Below are 25,486 nucleotides of genomic sequence, written 5' to 3'. Positions count from 1 at the left end.
ATTTGATGTAAGCATGTTTTTGCATGTGTATGTTTCAGTGTAGTCATTTCTAATAGCTGCCATCTTCTGTGGGTTATGTTGCCATGGCGATGTTAAGTGCTGCACTCTATCTGACTCAAGCTCAAAAGAACTCAAAAACTCACTTTTGGTTTTTACACTGAGTTCAGTTGGAGTCGGTGGGGTTGCACTCTTGTGAATCAGAGGCTTTGAGGACAAGAAATTTAAGTCTGATGGTTCAAAAAGTCAGATTGTGACAGAGACGATAGACTTTCCTGCTTTTTTCTTTTTTTGTTTTGGTGATAAAATTATACATGTAGCGACAATACTTCCAGAACGATTTTTAACCATCTCCCACTCTGTCAGTTAACTGCTCCACTCTTTTCTGTCCCTTAGAGACCCATAATAAACTCTGAATTTAGCTAAATTTGACGTCAAACTTTGAGTGTTTTATATATATATATACATATGTAAAAATCTGAATATTGATTCTGTCGCCAAATGTCTTGTGAACGTGTCAAGGTTAGCTGATGTATCTCACGGAACTTGTGTGGAAGGAGATTCATTTTAAAGTTGAGTATATGTGAGGAATATTTCAACATTACATCCCTTAATTTAAAGTTTAATATTTCTGCATTATGATAGTTTAGAAAAAGTTGAATTTAAGCATTCATGTAGCTGAATATTTTGGTGTTTGAATGGTTACGGCTGAATCCGTATTAGTATAAAAAGAACAGTCGATATGTTTCACCCTAAAACTCTAGACGCAAAGTGATCGCTGATTTCATCAAAAGATACTGCTAAGACGTGGGAATAAACTGCATCTGTTTGACCAAAAAAAAAAAAGGGATCTACTTTAAAAGTTATTCACACATTTTTCTGTGTTTTGCGAAGACAAACGCAAGATCATTGATCTAAAGAAAACCTTTATATGGCTTCTGATCGATCCCCAGATGTTCAGAAATCGAAATTAGAGGCTTTGCAGGAAGAAGCTCTGACCTTCAGCAGCACAACAACCCCCAATGCTGCTAATCAGCCTGAAGCTGTTCCTTTTCACTAGATCAGAGCTGGGAGTCACCAAAAAGCAGATTAGTGGGTTGGATTACACTGCAGTTATTTTTTTGTGTTTCAATCTACTGAATTGAGATGCTCAATTCAGCTACAATCAATTCAATTACATCTTTATTGTCTATGTAGCGTGCACAACGAAATTAAAAAAGTGTCAACCAGTAAGTGCATTTAAAAAAAGGAAAAAAGCATATAAAAACAGATGAATAAATAACACACACACACACACAAGCATACATGCATGCCATTAAGGCACCGATCTCTTAAAAACTTAAAAAGTCATGTATTGGCAGTGTTAAGACTGCAGTGGGATAAAAACTGTCTTCGTCTATTTAAAATTCGGCACTGTCTCCCTGATGGGAGCAGTTCGAAGAGTGGGTGTCCAGGGTGAGAAATGTCCTTTATGATGTTAGGTGCCTTCTTGAGGGCACCGGGAACTGTGCAGCTCCTCCAGTGTGGGGAGCCAGCAGCCTCTGGGAGATGATGTTTTTCCTCAGAACCTTCAGGAGGTGCAGTCTCTGCTCCGCCCCAGGTCAGGTCCTCCTCAAGATGGACTCCCAGGAAGCAGAAGTCCGACACCCTTTCCACACAGTGTCCCCATCAGTGTATAGTGGAAGGAAATCCATTTTCTTCCTCCTGAAGTCAATGATGACCTCTTTTGTTTTGGAGGTGTTGAGGAGCAGATTGTTCTCCCTGCACCACACCGTCACATACTCTATATTACATGATCTTTGGAGACCTTATTTTTAAACGTAGTTTCCCCTACAACAGTAATATGTGGCAAGCTCAAGGACAGAAGGCAGCTGTATGCTTGAACTGGGAATCTAACTGCCATGTTTGATCGGACAAACACCCTCTCTGACCAGTTTCCCAGATTCTTGTCATGAGGTATTTAGACATTCCTCATCATGCTCCCTATCATCTCTCCATTACTGACGCTGGTAGTAATAGAAAACCAAATTGCTCTTGGATTTAGTCTTAAAAAAGAAAGTAATTATGTCTTAAACAACATGCCTATTTCTCCAAGTTCTTTTCCGAGGTACGCGGGCATGGAAGGAATTAGTTTTACCACAAGGGGGCAGCAGAGTTCAAATGTTGCTCTGTCTGGTTTCGTATGTCTGGGATATCACACACATTATATTGAATGTCTGTTGTGGTCGTCTGGATGTGGAGAGAAGCTCTAAAAACACGTTCCTTAAGGAAAACCCGACGGGAGGAGTACTTTGATTTAGATTTTTTTTTTTTTTTTTTAAAGTTTGATATTTTGACTGGCTTATTTTGCTGATATTCTGATATTTTGATTGCGGTACAGTCGCTCTAACTCAAATACAATCGCTTGTATTCTGAAAAGAGAGAAAGAGAAGGGGAAAAAAAACTGACACTGTGGTGGTTGTGGCACATTTTGTGGCCCTTTTCTGCTTCCGTCAATTATTACCCATTCACGGAGGGTGTATGTGTGTTCTGTCACGTACCACAGGGGATTTATCTGCCCCTCCCCCTAGTGGTTCAAATGAAACATTGCATCCATTCCAGTCCTCCAGTCAAGCCACCCACAAACAGTCTGGGTGTTGGTCAGACACACTAATCCCCAGGAGTATTGTGTTGGAATTGATAAGTGTTTACCAGAAATGTTGATGTCTGACTGTGTCTTACTGCCGACCTCATATTTATTGTGTAGGCGAGATAATACTGTTGAAAATGATAATGATAGAGGGTTTTTAAAAAAACAAAAGTGTTTTAATTTGTTCTCTTCTCGTTTTGCAATGTGCATCCGGAGCCGTTTGAAGAGCTCAGAGGGAGTGAGAGTGTTATCTCCCGAGAATACCAAACCCAACAAACATCTGATATGATGTAATGAAATCTACAAAGAGGATGTTCACTTATTTTAAGTTCAAATTTGCCACAAAGAGCATTTCTAAGTACACAAAGCCTGAGCATCAGAGCTGTGTATTTTACCAAACGGTGTATATTCATGGGGTCATATTCTTGATTTATCATTGCTGTGCTGTAAGTACACAGGCAGAGTAGACTTTCTGTCTCCTCTATCACATGCAGTCCGTCTGTACGAGTTGGTGTCAGACACAATAGCTGCTGGTAGGTTGCATCATCAGCTAATTGTGACCCCAGAGATACCCTTTTACAGGCAGGCGACTTAGAGGGGCAACCGCATGTGTGTTTGTGTGCGTGCGTGTGTTGGATGTGTAACTTGAAAACTCAACGCCCCTGCTGCTGATGATTCTGCCGCTGCTGCAATCACCTGCAATCCTTTCAACGCCTCGCCGCTTCAGCCGGTTGCCTAGAGACAGGGTCGCCTGGGCCACGCAGCTTATGATACTGGGAGAGGGTGAGGAGGAAAAAGATGGAGACAAAGATACAAAGAGAGGAGTGGGTTCAAAAAGAGGAAAGGGAAGCAGTGGTATTCTCTGGGAAGTCACAGGTTCAGTCGCTGCTGTTTTGTTGCAGTGCCACTGAGCAGGACTCTGAGCCTCCAGTTGTTTACTCGCTGTGAGCTAACAGATAAAGGCGCCTCGTGGTGTTTTTCATTAACAGGAAAATCCAGCCAGGGAACGGCAGTCTGAGGAAGATTAAATGAACAAAAGAACCCCAGACGTACTCTCAGTGTACACCATGAGCCTCTGTATGCAAACACCACAGCAACGCAGACATGAGTTTGTTCCCCAGCTCACAGCAAATTTTATCAGGTCAACTTCCATCACCCCAGGAGGGGGAGGAAAAAGCATCTAAAACACACACTCTAAATTAAAAACCCAGAGATCCCATTTAGAAGGCATGCGCACTTCCATTTTCAGTCTTTGCTCGGAGATATTATGGGGAACTGCAGGTTTCACAGGGGCTTAAGAAGAGAAAAACAAATTCCAATTAGTTGCTTTTTATCTTCTGCAAACGTTTGTACATTTAAAAAGAGATGTTAGTGGAAACAAGCTCAGCAACGCCTGTGCTATCCGTGCATCATCTCTCCAACACAAACCCTCTTTTATTTCAATAATATGTTCATATTCAACAGTCAAATGCGTTGTGTTCCCAGTCGTGTTGGCTTGATTTATTACATGTACACAGATGATGAGTTAACATGTCCAGGCTTCCTTAATTAAGCGGGATTCTGTCTTTTTTTTTTTTTTTTTAAAGATTCAACACATCCTTGAAGACTGATCCCGGAGCGGATTAGTTTCTGCTTCAGGCCATTCATTTTGAAACATAACTGAGCTGGAGTCCCATGAAAAATTCAAAGCTGCGTTTTAGTTATTTTTGGCCCCATGTTAAACCAGCAGCATTAAAAGCAGCCCCCCCCCCCCAACTATTCGCCCACTGGACAGGTGGGGTGGATGGTGGTGGGACAATACACTGAGCTGACACGGCTGATTGCTCACCTTTGCACCATGGTGTGTATGTGTGTGTGTGTGTGTGGGGGGGGGGGGGGCTGCTAATTGATTTCATCCCTCAGGAAATTCATTTCATCATACTTTGTGTTTTTGAACCCCTGTCTGATGACAGCCTTACAGCAGTCAGTCTGCACAGAGACTCACAGCCCACTGGGAAATTATAAGCTGCTGACTGAGTGTGTGTGTGAGCTGAGTGTGTGTGTGAGGAGCAGAGAGGCTGTGCGAGGGGGAATATCACTTGAGAAGGAATTGATGAAGGAGACTTGTCCTTTGTGGGTGTACAGAGTGCAAAAAAAAAAAAAAAAAAAATCTGATAGATTTTTTCAACATATGGACACATCAAACATGATCTGTAACAGCTGATGCACAGGAGGCGCAGCTACTACTTTACTGTGGAACACAGGGAAACTCATTTGGCAAAGATTTGGAATTTGCTCGTCTGTTTTGGTTCACGTGGCACACGATTTAATCAGCTACATGGAGGGTGAACGTATTCTGGAAGCCTCAGAATTAGCCAGAATTGATCTTTTTGAGAGGATATTTCGACACATTTCCACATGCATGGGCTTTTGGGTGTTTTTTTCAGAGGAATGTGACCTCGTGTCCCCAGGTACAGATACATTTAGGGTTAGAACTCACGCGTTCCCTCGCCTTTTTGTGTCCAGTTTGTTGCACAACACAAAACGACGTCATCGTGTATGAAAGTTTATTGATTCAACAGAGTACCTACAATCAATTTGCTACAGACAAATGCTTCTGGCTTACATGATGTTACCACGAGAAGCTGAGCGAGTGACTTCAGACAAAGTGTTGCGGCCAGTATCAAAGCTGCCTGTTTCCACACTTAGCACTAAAAAGGCTGATAATATGTGCCATAATGTGAAGAAAAAATAAATAAATAAAATTTAAAAAATACGGGACAAAAACGTACATATCAAAGCTAAAAATGTTTCAACAGTGAGACGAGAATTGCACCAGAACTTGATATGTTTCCATCATGCTTAAATAAAACATTGTCAAAAACACTTTGCACTGTGAAGCTCCGCTTTCTTGTGACACCATCATTCACTACTTTAAACTCCACGACCGACTAGCGTGTTTTCTTCACACACGTGAAAACAACATACAAACTGTTCAAACCAACGGTAGAAAATAAACGACAAAGCTCCATAGGGCATAAATAAGTTACATTACTAGGTCAGTATATAAGGCATACAAAAACAACATTCCACACGTTAATGCTGAGGTTAATATGAGAAAGTGTCAGTCAGTGCAACAGGTACACAACGTATAAAACCTTTTGAGGTACAAGGTTGTTCAACTTGACACCAAACATTTAAAATGGCCTAACAGCAAACTTCTAATTGGCCTAAATCAAGAATCACTGTTGCATTGCAACCAATCACAGGTTCTCATCCAAAAAGGAAATTAAACATTCAGTGAGCAGGAGCTTCTGCTTTTTTTCAAGGCACCGTCCAGGTACGCCCGGATCTTCTCTCTGTGGGACTGGGTCAGACAGTAGCCGATGGCCTGCTCCGTCTCCGAGACCCTCCGCCGGAAGCGGTCGCGGTCTCGCGCCATTTCTTCCCAGTGTCCTTTACGAGACGCCTGGCGAGCAAACGGCCACGTCCGCATGACGTGGACTTGGACTTGAGGAGAAAACCGCACCTGCAGTCCAGAAGGAAGAAAACCAAAAGTCAACACATTTTGTGAAGCAACTAGATTCCATCCTGTCTGATATCTGAAATAAATAGCAGCTCCTGAACTGTGGAACAATCTGCCTCTCCACGTCAGACAGGCTTCCTCTCCGTCTGTTTTTAAATCACATCTTAAAATTGTATTGTATTGTATTGATTGCAACAGCTGTGGCCACAGACCACATATATCCACCCATATCTATTTCTCTTTTTTAACATCTGGCTTTATATTTTTCAGCCTGATGTAACCACGTGTTTATTGACAAGCTTTGATCAACTGATTTTTGAAGTTGCAACAGTGTTGCAACTTCGTCTATGTGGGACTCAAATTCTCTGCTGACTTGTTGGAATCACATGAGCGGTTTAGTCATGACGACCGGCAGCGTTGCTAACCGACGACAAACAACCCAGCTGAACACACCCGCAGCACAGCATGTGTCACTGAGACAGGAATTAACGCTGACCCTCTGTCACATGAGGCGGGGGCAGTCAGCAGAGAACACTCCTTATGAGGTTAATGATTTAGCTTTAAAAACGTGATCACGTGCTCCTCTGTATTCGTGTTGGGCAAACTAAACTGAAAAGTTTAATAAAATATGGGTGGGGGTTATAAAACAGACTTTTTGACTGTTTATGTTTATTTCTGTCTGGCAGGTAAACTTAAAAGGTAATGACCTTTTTCTGCATGGTGCTGGCCTTGCTGTCCTTCTTCTCCTCTGGGGGTGACTGCTCGGGTCTTTTCCAGGGCACCAGTGTTTTTTTGTCTGGGTGGGAGTGCTGCTTTAGCTGCCTTTCTGGGAGAGCGGGCTTGGCAGCTCTGGATTTTCTGAATGCTTTTGCCTGCTTCTTGGTCTTTGCGGTAGTGTGCTGGACGTCATGGAGGTTTTTGTCTTCTTTCTGCCGGAGTTCTGGAGCTGAAGAGCTTTGGAGGCAGGCCTTGAAATTCAGAGGGTGGTACGGGTCAGTCTTCTGGCAGAGAGAAGTCCACAGAAGTTCTTCCTCGTCGTCCTCTGACGGAGGGAAGCCGCTCTCCTTCTCCTCAGTGTCCGTGTCAAACTTGGGGGGAGGTGCAGGACGTGAGGCCTGCAGGTGAGAGACTGTGTTGGGGGAGTTTTGGGGAGTTGTGCAGCTCAGTGTGCTGGCAGTGAAGCACATGGGATTGTAGGGGTCTTCGGGACTGCTGAAGAGGTCCCAGAGCCTGTCGCTTTCCTCCTTGTCTACATCGGGGCTCGAGCCCTCTGAACTGGCCCAGCTGCTCCAACTGCTCTCACTGTCCGAGCGACAGACCAACATATTCAGTCCTGGAGAGCCCAACATCTCCATGCTGGTCTTGTTCGCTGACATAAGATCAGCATCACTGTGGTCTCTCATTTCGCTTTTACTTTTCCCCATGCCCGTGTTGGTTGAAATGCAGGCAGAGAAAAAGAAGGGGTTATATGGATCGCTGGATTTAGACAGAGACTCCCAAAGCGCCTTGCTTTCCTCACTCTCAAATTCTACTATGTTCTGCTCGTCCTCACTGCTCCAGAAAGGACTTCTCTCCTCCTCCGACGTGTCCTGTTTGAAACCTCTCTCGCCGCTTTTATGACAGGAGTCGTTCGAACTCGAGCCGTCACCGCTCGACACAAAGATGTTCCAGTCGCCGTTGAAGCCCATCTGCCAGGTGGACTGGTGTCCGAGAAAGATGCCCTCCTCTTTGCCAGACGTCCTGGACACAAAGTCGTCTACAAGTCCGCAGCACAGGTCGTCAGCGCGCAGGCTGGACAGCAGGGCCTCGGCGGTGGATTTGCCAGAGAAGGGGTCACTCACGTCGGCACAGAAGTTGGAGAGGGGATTCGAGCCACCGACCATGGAGGAGAACAGGAAGGACTCAGATGGGTTGGCCGCTGTGCTCATATGCTGGATGTGCTCTCCCGTTTCATCAGTGATTCTCACGTGAACCTCAAACCTGAACATCTGGAAAACTGTCAGGAAAAAAAAAATTTTTTTTTAATAATGGTTAGAAATGAAACATTCCTTCATCTTTATTTTGTAATCATTTTCACTATAATCTTATAATATTATCTTCCCTATACCGAACTTAGCACGTTGTCTCTATAGGACATTAAAGAGGGGGAAAACACTGTGACAGATTGGTAATTACCGCAAATGACGAAAATCGAAAGAATGTAAATACAACGGAAGTTAGCCTCTGCCACCAAAACATATAACTAACTGGGACCTGAGAAAAGTATCGTTCATGAAAACCATTACTGATTAAATGAAGGTAGACGAAGCAATAATAATAATAATAATAATAATAATAATAAAGAGCACTAACACTGGACTTTCCTATACACTGGCTTAACTTTTTCAAAAAAAGAAAAGAGCTTAAAAAGCATATACAGTAAAAAAAACAAAGCACGCTTTTCTTGATTGTACTTACCAGACATAAAAGAGTAGTAAATGACCTGAACCAGCAACCGAAGCTGTTCCCACAGCGCGGTGAGCAAGTGTTTAGTCCAGGGCAGAAGCGCCATCCCTCCGCCGCCAAAGCTCTCAACCGCCGTCCGCTCTGAGCCCTCCTCGGTAACAACACTCGTAGCCATTTTTACTTCTATTCGGATTACGACTTTCACGACAAAAAAAAATCCTCACGTATTCTGGTATTCCTCGACGAAAACCAACAGACTCCGCGTATGTGTCGGTAACGGATATGCGTCGGTGTGTCGTCGCTTCATTTTCAGACAAGTCTGCGCCATTTTTTGGTCTCCTTCGTCAAACGTGCTCATGCCGTGTCCCCATGTTTCTCCTTTTCTGTTGTCTTCGTTATTGTAGTAAGGATGAATGTCTCAACGTTTCACCACCACCCTATATATAAAAACAAAGTGACGTCACGCGGAGCTGTGATTGGATGTAGCTGCTGTCACTCAACCAAGTAACTCACCAAGCATTAGTGGTTACGCCCCCTTGTGCTTACGTCAGATGTGACGCAGTGAAAGTGCTCGTAAATTCTTCACCGCTCAGGAAAACCCTCAAGACTACACGACGTTCAGAGAATATAAACCGAAATTTGGGAGACAAAGCAATAGAAAGTCTCCCGACAGCAAAATAGGCACAAAATTCTCTTAATGTAGTTTCATTTAATCTCCAACAACAGTTTCTTACTTGGCTAAAATCTTACATCACCATAAACAGAAAATCTCAGAACTATGACAAATTAAAACCAATGATGTGTCACCAACTAATTTAAATCTTTATTTCATCAGAAAGAAAGAAAGGACAAGTAAGCATTTCCGAATTTAAACTGTTTTATTAATCCAAAAAGTGTAGTTTATGCCACCAGAGCAGAGGCTGTAGAGGACTCACTGTAAACAGAAAGAGAAAAACGAAGTTAACTCCCAGTCACCTATAGTAAAATAACTTTAAACCCAAGAATGATTTAACACAAATATGTTCATTGCCCTGAAGCAAAAGTGTCAACAAATATCAGAACATTTAACCATGAATGCATACAACCGAACATACACCATTTCACTTCTAACTTCCTCCATAAAGACCGAGAACACCTTAAATGATTTCATTGTGTGAAGGGGACTGGCAGAAAAGGCACTAAGAAGCCATTCTGCTAATTTACCTCCATCTTTTATTTAGCACAACAGAAATATCCCCACTCTTACAATAATGAAGAGTAGGACAATGATTTGTGCATTTGTGTTGCAACTGGCAGTGCCACACAAGAAAAACAAAGTCTGAACTTTGTCAGTTTGTTGATTTTTCAGAACAAGGAATAAAGGTCAGAATTTTTTGCTAAATTACATTATTCCAGCTTAATGACATTTTTAAAACTACAGTAAAACGGCGAGCTTTTCTAGTGGAATTGCAATACGTACTACTTCCAGTTGGGGGCCAGTACTCTCTTGGTCTTGTAGTAACGGGCCAGCCTGTGGATCCTACTTTCAATGAGAATCAGGCGGAACTTGGCGTCCTTGTCCTGCAAGTGTCAACAGCAATGTTATTAGCAGGATTGCAACATGTTTAATGATAAAGTAAGCACCCACCTGTATAAATTAAGGGTTAGGTTCAGATGTTCTGTCATTACTGAATCAAATCAATTAAAATACAAAGAATGGTAATGGCCCACACTTCAACGGCTCTTTTTCAGTAAAACATTCTGTAACCTTTGTCTTATAGCTCGGCTATACCTTTCTGTTTCTCTCCAGGTGCTTCCTGACTGCTACGGCCTTCTTGATGAGGTGGTAGAGATCCTCAGGCAGGTCAGGGGCCAGACCCTTGGACTTGAGGATCCTCAGGATCTTGTTGCCAGTGACAAAACGTACTTGGGCCACACCATGCGAGTCCCTCAGAATCACACCTAAATAAGGTATCAAACATGATAAAACTGACAATGATGCTGGATACCGGGGCAATGAATTCAATGAGTCACTGCAAAAACATTGCATGCTCTTTGACAAACAAAAATAAACTATTTCCTAGCAAATGCAACTGGTGCTGCAAACTGTCTATGGCTGGCGAAAACAAATCTTCTTAAAACTCAATGTAGATTCAAAAACAGATCCATAACCAAATATGAGATCCAGTCGAATCAGATTTAAAATGTCATGGCTTATTGAGGTACAACAGTTTTCATCCTGGAGTGAATACAGCTTCCATACAAGTTTCTATCTGAAAAGAGATTTTACTCAGTGTAGTGGGGCCTTTAAATATGTTAACAGTAACTCAATTATTAGTAACTTTGGAAAAAAAAAAATCTGAAAATACAGAACAAAGGGAACTCATTTAACAGGAACAGAATATTTTGTAATGTTGAGCTTCATGCCATCCAAGTATGCCGTGACCAGAGAGTCTCACTGTCTTTCTGACCCTTTTTCCACGATACCCATTGTTTTGTCACGTGGTGGAAACCTGCTGACCAAACAAGTGTCCTGCCTGGACCGAGCGGCTCAGCGGTTTAGTTTGACAGTTTACATTCAGGAAAAACTTGTTTGGAATCTGATGAAATTAAAGCACACCCTCAAGCAAGCACTGCTTTCCATTTACCTCAAGGCCCCTGTATGTTTTTTTGTATGAACATTCATTTTCCTTCCTCCCATCGTTTTGTATCAATCGTACGAGGCTCCTGTATAGATAATGTATCACTATAAGATTTATGTATCAAATTCAATACCCCACAAGTTGGAATTGCAGCATTCAGGCTCAGTATGGTTATTTAATCAGACCACCTTCCTTGTCCCAGTACATAAATGCACAAGGGGAATGTAATTATTGACCCAACTATGTCAGACACTGCAAACTGTGTGAGAAAATGTTCTGAGACATTCTGCCATTTATTTCTTTATGTGAGATCTGTGTACAATTGTTGGTATACCCAAATGCACCGCAGACATTTTATTTAAGATATCTGAATGGTGATCTTGCAGAGCGCCTCAGTCCATCTGTATCTTGTTTATGCTTGATCGATACAATCCCCAAACACATTATCTTGGCAAGTTAGTACAGTTTTGAGAAGCCTGATTTGGTAGAATTCCGATGAGAAGAACACGCTCTCACGCATTTATAAAGTCCAGACTTGGTCTGACAAACAATAATTATGTTTATAACAAATTTAACAGAGAAAATCTTAGCTGAATAGTTGTTAATATATTGGTCACGATGCAGTTTCTCCCTCGCACACAAATCAGACGGCAGGGTCATTGTCCTCAGGTGAAAGTTACACCAATGTCTGTATGAGTGCATACTGTCACTTTAAAAGACTTTGGGCTCCATCACATTTCATGTCTGGAAAGGGCTATGGTCTTATTGGTAATATCAGTGTCCACAGTAATGACAAAAATTCTAATGTAATACCATAAATTCATATACCGAATTAATATTGTCACTTGTTAGAGCAACTCCAGATAAGTCTGTGATGGTCCCTTTGAATGATTCTGCTTCCTAAAATTAACAACCGCATACCTTTCAGTCCAATCCAACTCTCTGGTTTGTCAAATGCTTATGATTTGAAGGTCGGTCTGAGGGGCAAAGTAATACTCCATAAAGCATGACCATCTATTGTCAGCAGTACTTGCCAATACCTCATATCTGCTGTCATTTTAAGTCCAATGTCAGCATCTATTTCCATCTAGTGGGTGAGAAATCACCTTTGAAAGTTAAGTTTATTCTATGTCCAGGGTGCTTGCTCTTTTTCCAAATTAAAATTCCAGACTTTTTTAAAACTGACCCCCCCCCCAGACCTTAACTTTATGTACTTGTTAACTTGTGTGTCTACTGCCTACTTCATTGGTTGAGATTGTACTAACTATGTTTATTAGAAATGTTAATTTTTATAGGCTAGTAGTCAATGAACAAATGCATTATTCACAGTAAATTATGCTTTTACTGATGAAAACGTTTCAAAATATGAATATCACAAGTACACAAAAACTATTAAAAAAAATGAATGGATGGATGAATGTATGTATGTAGAATTCAGTGTCTTCACTCACATCTCATCCCATTAGGCTAATACAGTACGTGACCAGTTAGTAAAATTATAGTTTTATAGCCTACCTTTGAGCACACTGTAAAATTCTACCATACACTTATTTTCCATACTTTATTAAGACTTTCACACAAAATTCAAGACTTTTCAAGGTCTGGAAAACAGTGCTTCAAAATTACATACTTATTAAGACTTTCAAGACATGCGCAAGCACCCTGTATGTCTGAACTGCTTTCAAATATGAATACTCACCAATCTGAGAGGGAGTCAGACCCTTTTTGGCCAGCTTGAAGATCTGCTCTTTAACATCATCAGATGTGAGCTTCAGCCACTGTTTTAAGAAAAAAAAAAAGGAGGTTTGGATTATCAACTCGCAGAGTGGCTCAAACATAGTTGAGACATTTCGTGTACACTCACAGTAGGAACGCTGCGCCTGTAAGGCAAAGCTGACTGGGACAAGCCCTTTCTGTGAAATGGGAAAAAAAACAATACACATGCGACGAGTTAAAAACAATCCAACAGTTTGGTCAGAAAAACGCAAAAGCAACCGCTGCCAACGATAAATAAAGTAAACACGTTCCAACATCTGTTAAGCTGGAGGTAAATAGGCCGGCTAACGTTAACTTTACACGCGTGCAAGCGGGACCGAGCGCGTGATAAAGCATACGTTACAATGCTTTAATGAAACTATATCATTAAATAAAAATGCGTTCAGTGGAAAAATATGTATTATAATTAAGTCTAATGTTAAAGTTAAAGTTAAGGAACAAGTCCCTGGTAAACCGCAAATGTGCTAACTGGCTAACGCAGGCTAGCTGGAGGTAGACATCCACTTGAAGGTGCGTCTATCCAACTCCTTTTTTCGCTTTGGAACCAAATATTAGAAAGCTTTTTTTTGTCCTCAGTCAAGGATAACATGTTTATAAGCTGTGTTGTGCAACTAAAACCGCTGAAACACAATTTAAATCGAGCTTTAAACGACAAAAAGGGAGCTCACCCGGGAGCGTGCATGCGACCCATGATGGCGGTAGAGGAAGAGAGGCCGCACACGCGACAGAAAATGGTATTTTGCGCCTGCGCCGGAAATGACGCAGAGAGACGCTTGTTTCCTGTTTAGAAAAAAAAAAATCATTGAGGAATGATCAAACTGATGATGGTATACACCGGAATGGATTGTAATTAATCAATGCATTACAAGGTCTTTAAAGCAGATTTCTTTCCAACTTTAATGCCATCGATATATATATATGTGTATATATATATATATATATATATATATATATATATATATATATATATATATATATATATACATATATATATACATATATACATATATATATATATATAATGTAGGAGCTATTTGTAGAGTTAGCTTTTGTTTTTTGGTTCTAGTTGTAAATTTAATTTACTAATTATGAGTAACTTTATTTGATTCATTTCAGTGCTTTATTTAGATTAGATTTTTCTTGCTAATATTCTTTGTTAGTTATTTGTTTTGAATATTTTGTTAATTGGGTCACACTGGGCACCTGAGTCTATTTATGTAGGTAGGCACCTGGAGTACCAGCATGCACTGGGGTGGGTCAATGGTTTTTACCAGGGAAAGGGAGAGAGCAGTAGGTTTTCTTTGTTCTTTTGTTTTTTTTATTGTTTTGGAAATAAATCATCAGAAAAACGCAAGAATTCATTTTTGGACATTCATCTTCTTTTGCCTGCGTTAAACCACATCCCCATGGTGCATCAGTGGCCTTTTGATTTTGTTTGGTTTAAGTTTAATTTGTTTTTTATGGACAAATGGCCACTACATACATACATACATACATACATACATACATACATATATATATATATATGTATATATATATATATATATGTATATATATATATATATATGTATATATATATATATATATATGTGTATATATATATATATATATATGTATATATATATATATATATATATATATATGTATATATATATATATATATATATATATATTATAATATATTATATTTTTGAATTTCCCCCACTGGGTGATGAATAAAGTATTTTTCTATTTAAATTTATGTTATTTATTTATGATTTGACAGTTTGATTCAAGACATAAAAAATAAAACATGAATTATACTATCACTGCTTAAAATAATTATGCCAATCTATAAAATTCTGGGTGAGCAAAGGCCTAATCGCTCCTCTTGGCTTTGCCACTCTAGTATTTTTCAAGATCAAGGAGAAGTGGCTATTAGCTCCGTAGAAGCGGCTTTGGAAGGCCATTTGGATGACTATTGTACAACTATTTCTTTATAGTCCCTGAAAAGGGCCACTCTATTCCAAGTGTGGGAATTCTAATTAGACCAAAATATTAAATCTGTCATCAACTTTATGCAGAAAAACTATAAGAAATAGTTGATTTATTTTTCTACAGGGCAAACTTGTCTTGTCTTTAGAAAATGCCCTGTTTAGGGGTCCCAATCCAAGATAGTTTTTAATACAGTTAAAAGTTTGAAAATAATTATCACAGTTTTGTGCACGAGAGGAGCTAGCTAAACATCGAGTAGTTTGACTTCCAGCTCCACATACTGAAGGGTCCTATGTATGTATACTGAACCATAAAATGTTCACAATTCAACAGGAACGTCCATTTCCAACACTAAAGTGAGAAAAAACTTGGCTTGCAAGTACATTTTCCTCAAGTTAGGTTTGTGTACTAATGAGCTCAACGCATATGGGAAGTCTAAAAAAAACACACAACCTTTATTTCAACAACAAAACATATCTTAATTCGTGGAGATGTTCCTCATCCAGCTGTACACCACGTAGTTGACTTCTTAGTACAGAAAGATAAAAACAGAAGGCACACTAAGGTGAAATGTATGTTATTCAACTACAGTACATTCCACAAATTTCATACAAAGACACAAAGTGACACTTCAGGTTTGTTCAAAAAAACGTTTATTTTTGTTTTAGGAAAAAGAGGGATTACAGTACACACGGATCCATTCGGGCTAGAGGTAACCAATTAAGAATAAATAACTGGCCGTGTTAATACACTCTCCTTGCTTTCTTTGTACAGTCACTAAAAGAGCGGATCGAGCCACTAATATTCATAGCGTGACATTACTGTTTTGTAGATCTTTAAAAACCTTTTTAGTAAATTCATTTTAATTTCTTCATTAAACATCAACTTTATATTTATAGTTAAGTGGAGAGGAAAGCAGGTACCTCTTGCACAGGATCTTTTTTTTTTTTTTCCCTTCTTGTGAAGATGTTTTACATCAAAGCTGCTGATTCTTGACACCCGGAACATTTTCTCACTCAAATATCAAAGCTCACTGGTTCCGGACATCATTTGCAGTTATTGCTGACTTTGTGCCCAGTTATATATCACGGCGTCATTACACCACTATCAGCGAGTGACTGTGGTATTGCTGCCCGAGCTGAAACAGCCTCATGTCCAGACTCCAGGAGGGACTTGGTTCCTTAATCACGGTTTAGAACCACTGAATTGACTTCTGATCAGCATTATTAGGCGAACATAATATTTATTTAGAACACAGACAGAGTGTGTTCCCAAACTTATGATACAATTTCCCCTTTAAGATGTGCTGTGTGAAAAACAGTCAAGTAATAACATGAGAGAAAGACCTAGTAGTGTGCATTTAGTGACATTCCACCGTTACAAAGAACCTTGATGGTTCCAGTCTGGCACCAGACCCACGCTGGAAGAACTACTGATATAGCTTTATAGAATATAATTTTTTTTTCTTTAATAATGACATAGCACATTGTTAATAAAATATACATATAGCAATAAGGCCAAGTTGAGCTTTAAAAAGAGATTGTGAGAACAAACAAAGGCACGCCGATCTGCTCCCTTTCCCGGGAGAGTGGTTTGATTTTCGGTCCTTTTCATCGAGTTTGGCACATTTTGGGTGAAACGTTACGTCACTATTGATTTCCTCGAATCTGGTGTGTTGGACTATTCTACCAAGAAGTGTTTACCGCAAAGCAGGAAAACCTGATGTTTCCTATTCGTCTATATAGAAAATAAACAAGGAAAATGTAAAAATGAGCGCTATCTGTTTTGGTCCTCTAATATCAAAATGTACAAAATATTACAGCTCTTTGTTATACTCAAAGAAAAAGAGACAGAAAACAGAGATTGTTTGTCACAAAAACAATCGTGATTAGCTTTAGACGAAGGAAGAAAATGTGAAATTAGAGACCAGGTTCCCCTTTTCTCGGCTTGTAAGCTGGCCTGCTTTGTTGCCCTTAGAGGGTGCGTCTGGAGGAGAACATTCGTTTCATATGGGAATAACCTGTGGATAAATAATAAGCAAACTAATGATAAAATTAATCAGAATCAGGTCAACATGTATGTAATTTGTTACTATTAGTGACGTTTTCAGCCACAAGCACTTTCATTTCCTGCTGTGAGATCTTAATTATATCAAGTACAACAGGATTCAGGTGAAAGAAATGGTGAATTTGGTTTGTTAGAATTCGAAAAAAGAAACAAAATCCTGTTTATTCTTGAAATGTGAAGTCATAAATCCCTCATCAAAGCAAATCAGGGTCCATCTCCAAACCCTTAAGTTTCCGGAGTGGCGTTTTTGTGAAGTGAAACAGACGTGACCAGTGTTTTCAAGTAAGATCGCGTCTGTCGCATTTCCCATATGATCTGAATGCATCTGTTGTTGTCCAGGGTGGCAGAGTCAGAGGCAGGCGGGGGTCAGAAGTAGGGAACGGCCGTCAGTTTGTACCACTTGACCGTCTCCTTGCTGAGGTCAAAGTCTTTGAGTCTGAGCGTGATGCCGCCCAGAAAGTAGTTCTCCCGCAGCGACTCAGCGCTAAGCACACTCAGTTGCAGCTCCCGTAGGCCAAGTGTTTCTTTGCTGTAGCCGCTGTACACCAGCTGAGGGAAAGAGAGGATGGAAGAGTGAGTTTGTTTATGCTCCGAACAATCAAATTCTTCTCTCATGCGACGTGGACTACAACAACTTTTCTCATGAAACCTCCTATTCAATCATTTTTACATTTAGAAAAGCAAAAAACGCATTAAAAGCGTCTGAACGTGGGCAACCACAGCGTTCTCTTACCATCTCATTGAAAGTGGGGTTCCTGGTTTTTCTGGTGATCTTTGTCTTGCGTTTGGAAGTCTTGTGTGGATCTGGAAGCAGGTAGGTTTTCACATACGGGTTGGGATCCGTTCCATCTTCAGAAACCTTTAGCGGTGGACATGGTTTATTAGCAGGACAACAGATGATCAAACGAAGAATGAAACAGCATAAACCTGCGAAAAATCAGTATCTCAGGAGGTCTAGTTTAGAATTGTTGAGTTTACCAGGTCTCTGATGTGCATAACCATGATGAAGAGAGTGCTATTCCTGTAGGAAATTGAGAGCTTCACTTCTCCTTCCACCCGACCTGAAGTGGGACTCAGTGGAGGCTCTGAAACAGTCAGATACCACACATCTCACTCAAGAGTAGACAAAGGCATCTCACTCAAAATGTCTGGTAAGAAAAATCAGTTTTTGCTCCAGGATGTTGCTTTTATAGTTGTCATTTGTATTTAAATCATGTAGCAGACGCTTTTATCCAAAGCTACGTACAAGCAAGAAACATATTGAGGGGAAACAAGGGGTTCAGTGTCTTGTCCAACGACATTCTGATTGAAAGAAGAACCCCTCTAACCCCTTTAGCTACAGCCAACCTCTTTAATAGTGTGTCTGTTGACAAAACGATTAGAGGAATACTACAATACTACAACTAAAATCAGGTAGAATGGGATGCAAAACATCTGAAGAATGGAAATGAGAAGCTCAAGTATTTACCCGGTGCTTTGGGCGTGGTGTCTAAACCCTCTGTCTTATCATCCCGTGCAATTGGATGAAAGAAGGTGTAGATCAGGTCACACTAGAATATAACAACAGATGTTACTTAATCACCTGATCCCACTCACTAACATTTCAGCATTCTTACACCGAGTGTGTGTGTTTGTACCTCAGTGACCTCTGTGGAGCTTCTCATCAGGTTGTGCACGTAGCTGTTGAGCTCCAGCTTTCTCTTGGCTGCCACTTCCTTAATGTGGGTGCGACCAAGCACCATTTTGTTTGGGAAACTACAGAGCGATAGAAATTTGAGGTATTTATCGGATCCATTTCGTTAAACTCTAGCTGCACATATGACTGATAAAAAGCGCCAACTAATTATTTGAAAAAGAGCTTGATTGTAGTTTGGGAGAATGAGTTATAAAGCTAGCTGAGGATGAAAATGATTTCCCCCCAAAACAAGTAGCTGACTTGTCAGTTTGAGTCAAAGTCACTTTGTTACAGTTTTCTATTAAGAGGATTAAGGGTAATTAGAGGATTTAAACACATTGAGGTGTATAAATAAAGGTGATCTCCTACCCAGGCAGCCTCCAGAGAGGAAAAACAATGGTTAGTTTATTGTGGAACTCCTGAAACTCGTCAAAAGTGCGGAAGACAAACTGTGGCTCATTCTGACCTTCCCTGAGGATCCTCACCACGTAGGTCTGCACAGAGAGGACGGGGAGACAATCACGCAATCTGGTTTAATGCAATCCCGTTCAATCCAGATATGAGCCGGCACATTAAAATACAAAGACAAGAATCAAAGGCTCACATAGTGCTTATCAGGGTTGTATCTCTTCTGGAAGGAGAAGATGGAGGCATGGACGATGCGTCCCTCCTGCTTCAGAGTGTACGTCTTTGGGGAGAAAGACAGGATTGGCTCATCATTGGCCGGAAGGCCTGAAAATCGCAGCTGGGCGAGGTTGTGGATGAAGAAATTGAATTTGGTGGCCACACTTCCCAGACTGGACTCTATCAGCCTGTGACAGAAAGAAGAAAACATCGGGGAAATAAGACACCCATCAAAAACACCCATCAATGTAACATATTTGTATTGCGATATGTGTTTTGAAAACCGTTTTTTTTTTTTTGTGCTGTAATGTGAGACAGCCCTTGTTCTTCTCTCCCCTCTACACCAATTCTGCCATCTGGTGGATTTTTCAGTGGGCAAAAAAAAAAAATTCCCCCTTAACCGCGACTGAAAATAGAGGATTTGTCCAAAATAACAGCTGTACATGTGGAACTACTTCAGAACAGCAACATTTTGTTAAAGCTGATCGGAACAGTTGTTTTTTCCCCCCTAACATAGACGGGAGCAGAAAGGGATTTCTGTGCGTCACTGCTGTGAGAGCAGAAGTTAATGTATTTACCTTGTGAAGAAAATGGTAGCCTCAGCGTCTGTGTTGTGGGGCTGCAGGGCATCAAACACATACTTTAGATCCTGAGAACCTGTCAGTTCTGGGAGGCCCGATGACATCATCTACGACAAACAGACCACATACATTTAAAGCGATTAATGTACAAGCTAAAATAGATTTCCTTTAATTATTTAAAATATTGCCTACACACGCACCTGTGCAACTACAAGCAATTCTTTACTCATTTCTAGGGCTGGGCAACGATTCAAATTTTTAATCTAATTAATCACATGATTTCCCTGATTAATCACGATTAATCGCATTTGTACGCAAAATCCAGAAATTAATTAAAAAGTAGTGCATAGCTTTTAGCATTTAGTTTTATTTTAAATGTGCTGCCATATGAATGAAAGTGCCATAACATTTGTTGTGCAAACACACTTTTAACATCAGCATCTTTATGTAGTTTTTATGTAGAAGCCTGCTGCTATCAATTGTGTGTTTTGCCTTTAAGCAGGCATGAAAATGGGTCAGGGGTTAAAAAGGTGAGAAGAGCGCGCGCGCGGCCCAGGGGGCGGGGTATGACGAGCTTTGTTCACTAACACTGTTTCACTGAACACTGTTTCACTGAACACGTTTCACTATGTTGAAGGACACCTCCTGCCCCTTCACGCAAACCTTTCCCTCAAGTTTGACCCAAGCCCATCTCCAGCTGCACTTGATCCCTGAGTCTATCTGCTTCACAGCTGCAGCATCCTCCTCTGTTAATACACTCATCCTGCAAGAATATTTTGTGTTAGTTCAAATGGAACATCAGTATTAACTGTAAACAGGGCTCAAAATTAACTTTTTTCACCACCACCCAAAATGACAAGAAGATATTAATGTTACTAGCCAAACACAAAATGGCTAGTACGTTTTCTTTTCTACCAGCCACACTAAGCTTAAATTTACCACCATTGGGCCAGTGTTAAAAGAAGAGCTGGTTTCTGTAACATTGTTATCCAGATGTCAGAACAGTAATTGGTCGTAAGTAAATGTCACTCTTAATTTAGATTAGTTGTGTGGTGTCATAACACTAGCACTTTTGAGAGCAAATAGAATGGCCAATCACTGTTTCTCACATTTGGGTAGAACTAACCACTGGACTACCAGATATCATTTCACCCTGGTGTTTAATTTAGAGCGAGACGGGCGGTGTTCGCTATTTTTAGGCGGCTTGAAACCATTACATTTCAATGAATCAATAAATAACATTACTAGCGACCAGTGTTTCTGTTACGTAGCGTTAAAAACAAGCTTGACACTAACTGTATTAACGATATCGAGCGAACAGGAGCTAATCATTTCTACCGGAGCTTTAGCTAGCTCTCACGGTGTTCAAGACAAGTTGTAGCGTACAGTGACTAGTTCTTAACCCATGTCAAGAGAGCTCCTCAGTTGAAAAAAAAAAAAAAAAAAAAACAATCTCGGCTTTCTAACGATCAAAAAACGCCCAAATCAAGTCTGCTGTTTTTTAAAACCATCCAGTTTGAACAAGGAATTTCTCCATTCAACACCACTGAGCTTAGTTTCCATATCACTCGTCTCGCAAAAGCAGGCTAGCAGGTAACAACATCTGCAGCCGTCATGAGCTAGATAACGTGTTATGCCCTAAACTTGATTTTCTTAATAGCTATTAATCTCGATTGGCTGTAACCATTTGTATGCGTCAGTGGATGTACCCCCCCCCCCCCCCCCCGTGTAGAACTCTTCGGATCTACACGATTCACACAAGTCACCTATTTTGGGACCAAAACGGCGAATTTCGCCGAGAGGTGAGGTATTTTCATGCCTGTTTAAGTGATTTTAGACTGGAACTACTACGGTGAGAAGACAATTCAACTTGGCAGTGTTTACAGATGACTTTGGTTCTGTCGACTCAGCCGTCTGGAAGAACTTTAAAATGAAAATGACCGAGTAAAAGTTCCGTACCCTTCTCCATGTTTGGTGGATCCGCCGATTACTTTCTTTTCCGGTTCCGCAGCAGACAGCAACAGACTTTTACAAAATAAAAGCCTGTGAGCAACAGACTTGTACAATAATAAAATAAATAATAAAACAGGGGTGGTCCGTGGCATAGTGGGTTGAGCAGGCGCCCCATGTACAAGAGGCTATAGTCCTCGCTGCAGCTGGCCCCGGTTCGAGTTCCGCATCGGACGGCCCTGTGCTGCGTGTCGTCTCTGGCATAATTTATTATTATTGTTATTAATTAAAAAAAATAAATAATAATAATTTAATTTAAAAAAAAAAAAATTTAATGAATAAATACAACCTGCGTTAATGCGCGATAAAATATTTATTGGCGTTAAATAATTAACGAGTCAACGCGATAATAACGAGTTAACGCGCCCAGCCCTACTTATTTAATTTATTTATTCTTTTCATAACACCTAAAAGTCAGCTGTACTATAATATAATTTATAAAAAGAGACAGGTTGATTTATTATGTTATGAAGGCACAACTGCTCCTTTGTAGCATAGTTATTATTCTGGCTCTTGTAGATGCAAATGAAAAGAAAGTAGAAACTTTGCCAGTGTGTGTCTGTGTGTGTGTCTGTGTGTGTGTGTGTGTGTGTGTGTGTGTGTGTGTGTGTGTGTGTGTGTGTGTGTGTGTGTGTGTGAGCGAGCGTGTGTTCTGTCTCACCAGAGACAGCAGGTTGAGGAAAAGCCCGGAATGCTTGCGGATGAGGTTGTAGGCCTGGCAGCACAGGTCTACAAACAGCTGGAAGCGACTGGTGGGACGCTCCCCTCCGTTAATGACGTACGCCATGTCAGAGGTCAATACGAACGGAGCTCGGTCTCTGATGGGGAAGGAGGAGGGAAGTTTTAATCTAGCTTCTAAAAGTTGGCTGCCCAAAAAGTAACAGAAAAAGACTTGTGGATGGATAGCTGGTTTTAAATTCTCTATAATGAACGGGAAACAATTTGAAGAGGACATATCGTAATTTCGCAATAGTATTTCCTGTTGCAATCAGCTGACACAGGACCTTTAAACTACACTCTGATAACAACATAGTGATAAAAAACGAATAAGACAGCAATCAACATCCTGCTCCACGTTTATGGGAAACCTTTAAACCCGAACAGCACACCGAAGCATTTTCGATCTGACTCACACATGTATGGATATGATCTTGTCATCACCTTTTGAAACTGCCAAACATCTGGGCATGGCCCAGGAACTTCCCAAAGTCGATGTGAAACATGTGACCAGTGGAACGCAGCATGATGTTATCGTTATGACGATCACAGATGCCAAGTACGTAGGTTGCAACGCAGCACCCAGCACAGGAGTAGATGAAGTTCTCGGACGCCTAGAAAGATTAAGGTGAGATAGGAAGGTACCTTTAGACTGGCTGCAAACCAAGAACTGCAATAATGTTCTGTTATGATGGCTTGATATGTCAGGAAGGGCTAAAATAAAACGGCTTTAAATGTTTGGAACTAGAAAGAGAGTATATTGCTTTCTTCAGGGAATATCAAAAGTATTGTGTAGGCTTTGGCAAACTGCGAGAGTTCAGGGTCAGACTTTCTACAGTAAAAGTTTAGGGTCATAGGTCAGCGATGTTTCACACTTATAAGGTCAAACTTGACACGGTTTGACACATGCAATAAAGTTTAACAGCAAATCAAGTGTGTGCTTTTGTCAAAAGAAACAGAATGGCTTTTTTCCACACCACAATATGTTTTTGAAAAGGAATCTGACACAAGAACATTATGAACACTTACACTTCAAACTTCAAGAACTTTTGTCTTTAATGTGGTAGTTTCACAACTATTCTCCTTTAACTTAACTTCAACAAGTGCATTCGTATCCTTTGTGTTTACCTTCTCATATTCGTCTTCAGCTGGGTTGTACTTGCGGAGCCACTCTGCCAGTGGTTTGTCCTTAAAGGATCCAGTGACGCCGTATTCCACCTGAATCTTTCTCAGCGTGTCAGAGGACGGCACCAGCTCCACCATACCTGAAAATAAAATGTCTTTCACTGACAGCGCAGGCTAAGGATGACCAGAAAGTCATAACCTGCCCATGACAGTGAGCAACACATGTTCGACAATCACACTGTTATGGTTAGAAAAACTGCTGTCGGTAGGCAGTTTTAACAGTTTGGATACATGGTGGGATTCTTTGCATGACTTTTGTCAGCGCCACTTTGCAAAAGCGTGCTTTCTAAAGGTTGTGTTCCTCATCAAAATATCTATGCTTTGCTCATAATATAAAGGTACATTTAAAATTTGACAGATGGTGCCTGTGTGCGTTTGTCAGATACCTTTGTCCTTGCCAGTGGAGATGCATTTGAAGTTGACAATGCGGAGGTCCAGCCCCTCCTGCAGCCAGATGCGGTCCATGATGCGAATCATCTGAAGAGCCAGCATGTCCTGCCTCAGGTCTTCTCCCACCTGATGCATAAACAGGCAAGCACAGTGGCATATAACGTACGCACCCCGGACTATTGTTGAAATTAGTTGGATTCTACTTCTGCCACCAGGGGGTGCAGTTCTTTAATGAGAGGCAAGCAAAGCAAAGAACTGTTTGTTACTACAGGCTGTGTACTTGATGACAACTCCCTGGCTTAAACTAGCAGAGCATGTGTGTGACAGACACACCAAACCAGTTTGTAGGTATTGTTTGAATGACCGATTATTGGGTAAATTTGACCTTTCTTTTGTAGTGCTTATGTAGGGTACCTTAAACATGACATTGATCTCCTCTCCCAGTGGGTCAGTGTTGACCAGGGCCAGCTTGAGGGGAACCGCATTGGAGTTGAAGAAAGAACAGGCCTGCACACAAACACAAGCAATGTGATCTTATCTTTAAAAGGATGCATGAGTGTTGAGTGTTATAGAAGTCTATACCCAATTACCAGTTAAAGTGTAACTGCCTCTATAAAGCCTGCAGACAGCTGAGCCACAAAGGGAGCTCGGTGTATTAACTCGACACAATCCTTGGTGTCTAATTAGAAGATGTTTAACTCCCACAATTTCGTTTTGTGCCAAGTAAAGATGTAGCACACAAAGATGTTAGGAATCTACCATTCAAGACAATTCATGTCTGTTTGAAAGTAAAATGAGGAATACATGAGTGTATGCGTGCATGGGCTTAATAATCCACTGAAACTGTTGCATAATGAGTTTATTTCCCTGGTGGTTTCTACCTCAAAGGTTCTATTAAAGTGGTTGTTCCATTTTTGCTGCATAAAAGTTCAGCTCAATCAAAGTTTTCCTCTCCTCCTCTTCGTCAAATGTGTTTTTCTATTCAGTGCTCATATGAATAATCCAATATAGCCAATTCTTTGTGTACTTAATTATAAAGAACAAATGACCATTGTAAAAACCATGCTTTCTTTTCATTATCGGTAGCGAGAGTGTGTCACACCTTGATGTTTAGCTCCTTGGCCACCAGACTGGGGCTCAGGGGCAGTCTGCAGCTGTTCCTCTGGAAGAAGTTCTGAACATTTTCCAGGCCGTCTTGCAGTGCTACCTAAACACAAAAATGTGAAACCCGGCACACAGAATTAGAACCAAATATAATATGGCCATGAACACAAGAGCACACACACACAG

General features: G+C 40.7%; 3 protein-coding genes and 1 non-coding gene across 4 annotated transcripts in view; all 4 read right to left on the bottom strand.

Annotated features, from left to right (window-relative positions):
* Positions 1-5,158: 5,158 nt before the first annotated feature.
* On the bottom strand, positions 5,159-9,343 carry LOC142384306 (uncharacterized). Its single transcript, XM_075470449.1, has 3 exons — positions 8,589-9,343; positions 6,839-8,127; positions 5,159-6,134 (listed from the first exon to the last, which is right to left on the bottom strand). The coding sequence occupies exons 1-3, from the start codon at positions 8,749-8,751 to the stop codon at positions 5,895-5,897; spliced, it is 1,692 nt and encodes a 563-aa protein (XP_075326564.1). The 5' UTR covers positions 8,752-9,343; the 3' UTR covers positions 5,159-5,894.
* Positions 9,344-9,435: 92 nt separating this feature from the next.
* Positions 9,436-13,701, bottom strand: rps13 (ribosomal protein S13). The gene is made up of 6 exons (XM_075470450.1): positions 13,642-13,701; positions 13,062-13,110; positions 12,897-12,975; positions 10,348-10,517; positions 10,036-10,136; positions 9,436-9,510 (listed from the first exon to the last, which is right to left on the bottom strand). The coding sequence occupies exons 1-6, from the start codon at positions 13,662-13,664 to the stop codon at positions 9,477-9,479; spliced, it is 456 nt and encodes a 151-aa protein (XP_075326565.1). The 5' UTR covers positions 13,665-13,701; the 3' UTR covers positions 9,436-9,476.
* LOC142384949 (small nucleolar RNA SNORA19) lies at positions 9,724-9,854 on the bottom strand. The gene has a single exon (XR_012770137.1). It is a non-coding gene; the product is annotated as a small nucleolar RNA SNORA19 (small nucleolar RNA).
* Positions 13,702-15,583: 1,882 nt separating the features above from the next.
* The window catches only part of pik3c2a (phosphatidylinositol-4-phosphate 3-kinase, catalytic subunit type 2 alpha), a 45,111-nt gene continuing 35,208 nt past the window's right edge, over positions 15,584-25,486 (bottom strand). Inside the window, exons 20-33 of the mRNA XM_075470445.1 lie at positions 25,299-25,403; positions 24,611-24,703; positions 24,193-24,322; positions 23,750-23,886; positions 23,066-23,235; positions 22,566-22,722; positions 19,892-20,001; positions 19,294-19,501; positions 19,059-19,183; positions 18,652-18,769; positions 18,483-18,564; positions 17,993-18,099; positions 17,748-17,873; positions 15,584-17,563 (exon numbers count right to left, since the gene is read on the bottom strand). Of these exons, the coding sequence (XP_075326560.1) occupies positions 17,381-17,563; positions 17,748-17,873; positions 17,993-18,099; positions 18,483-18,564; positions 18,652-18,769; positions 19,059-19,183; positions 19,294-19,501; positions 19,892-20,001; positions 22,566-22,722; positions 23,066-23,235; positions 23,750-23,886; positions 24,193-24,322; positions 24,611-24,703; positions 25,299-25,403 (1,851 nt within the window). The 3' untranslated portion in view covers positions 15,584-17,380. The remainder of the gene's footprint in view (positions 17,564-17,747; positions 17,874-17,992; positions 18,100-18,482; positions 18,565-18,651; positions 18,770-19,058; positions 19,184-19,293; positions 19,502-19,891; positions 20,002-22,565; positions 22,723-23,065; positions 23,236-23,749; positions 23,887-24,192; positions 24,323-24,610; positions 24,704-25,298; positions 25,404-25,486) is intronic.

This window comes from Odontesthes bonariensis, chromosome 7 (genome assembly GCF_027942865.1).
Source record: "Odontesthes bonariensis isolate fOdoBon6 chromosome 7, fOdoBon6.hap1, whole genome shotgun sequence".
In the NCBI taxonomy this organism is placed as follows: domain Eukaryota; kingdom Metazoa; phylum Chordata; class Actinopteri; order Atheriniformes; family Atherinopsidae; genus Odontesthes; species Odontesthes bonariensis.
Note: the sequence above shows the minus strand (reverse complement) of the source record. Positions and strands in the feature narration are given on the sequence as shown.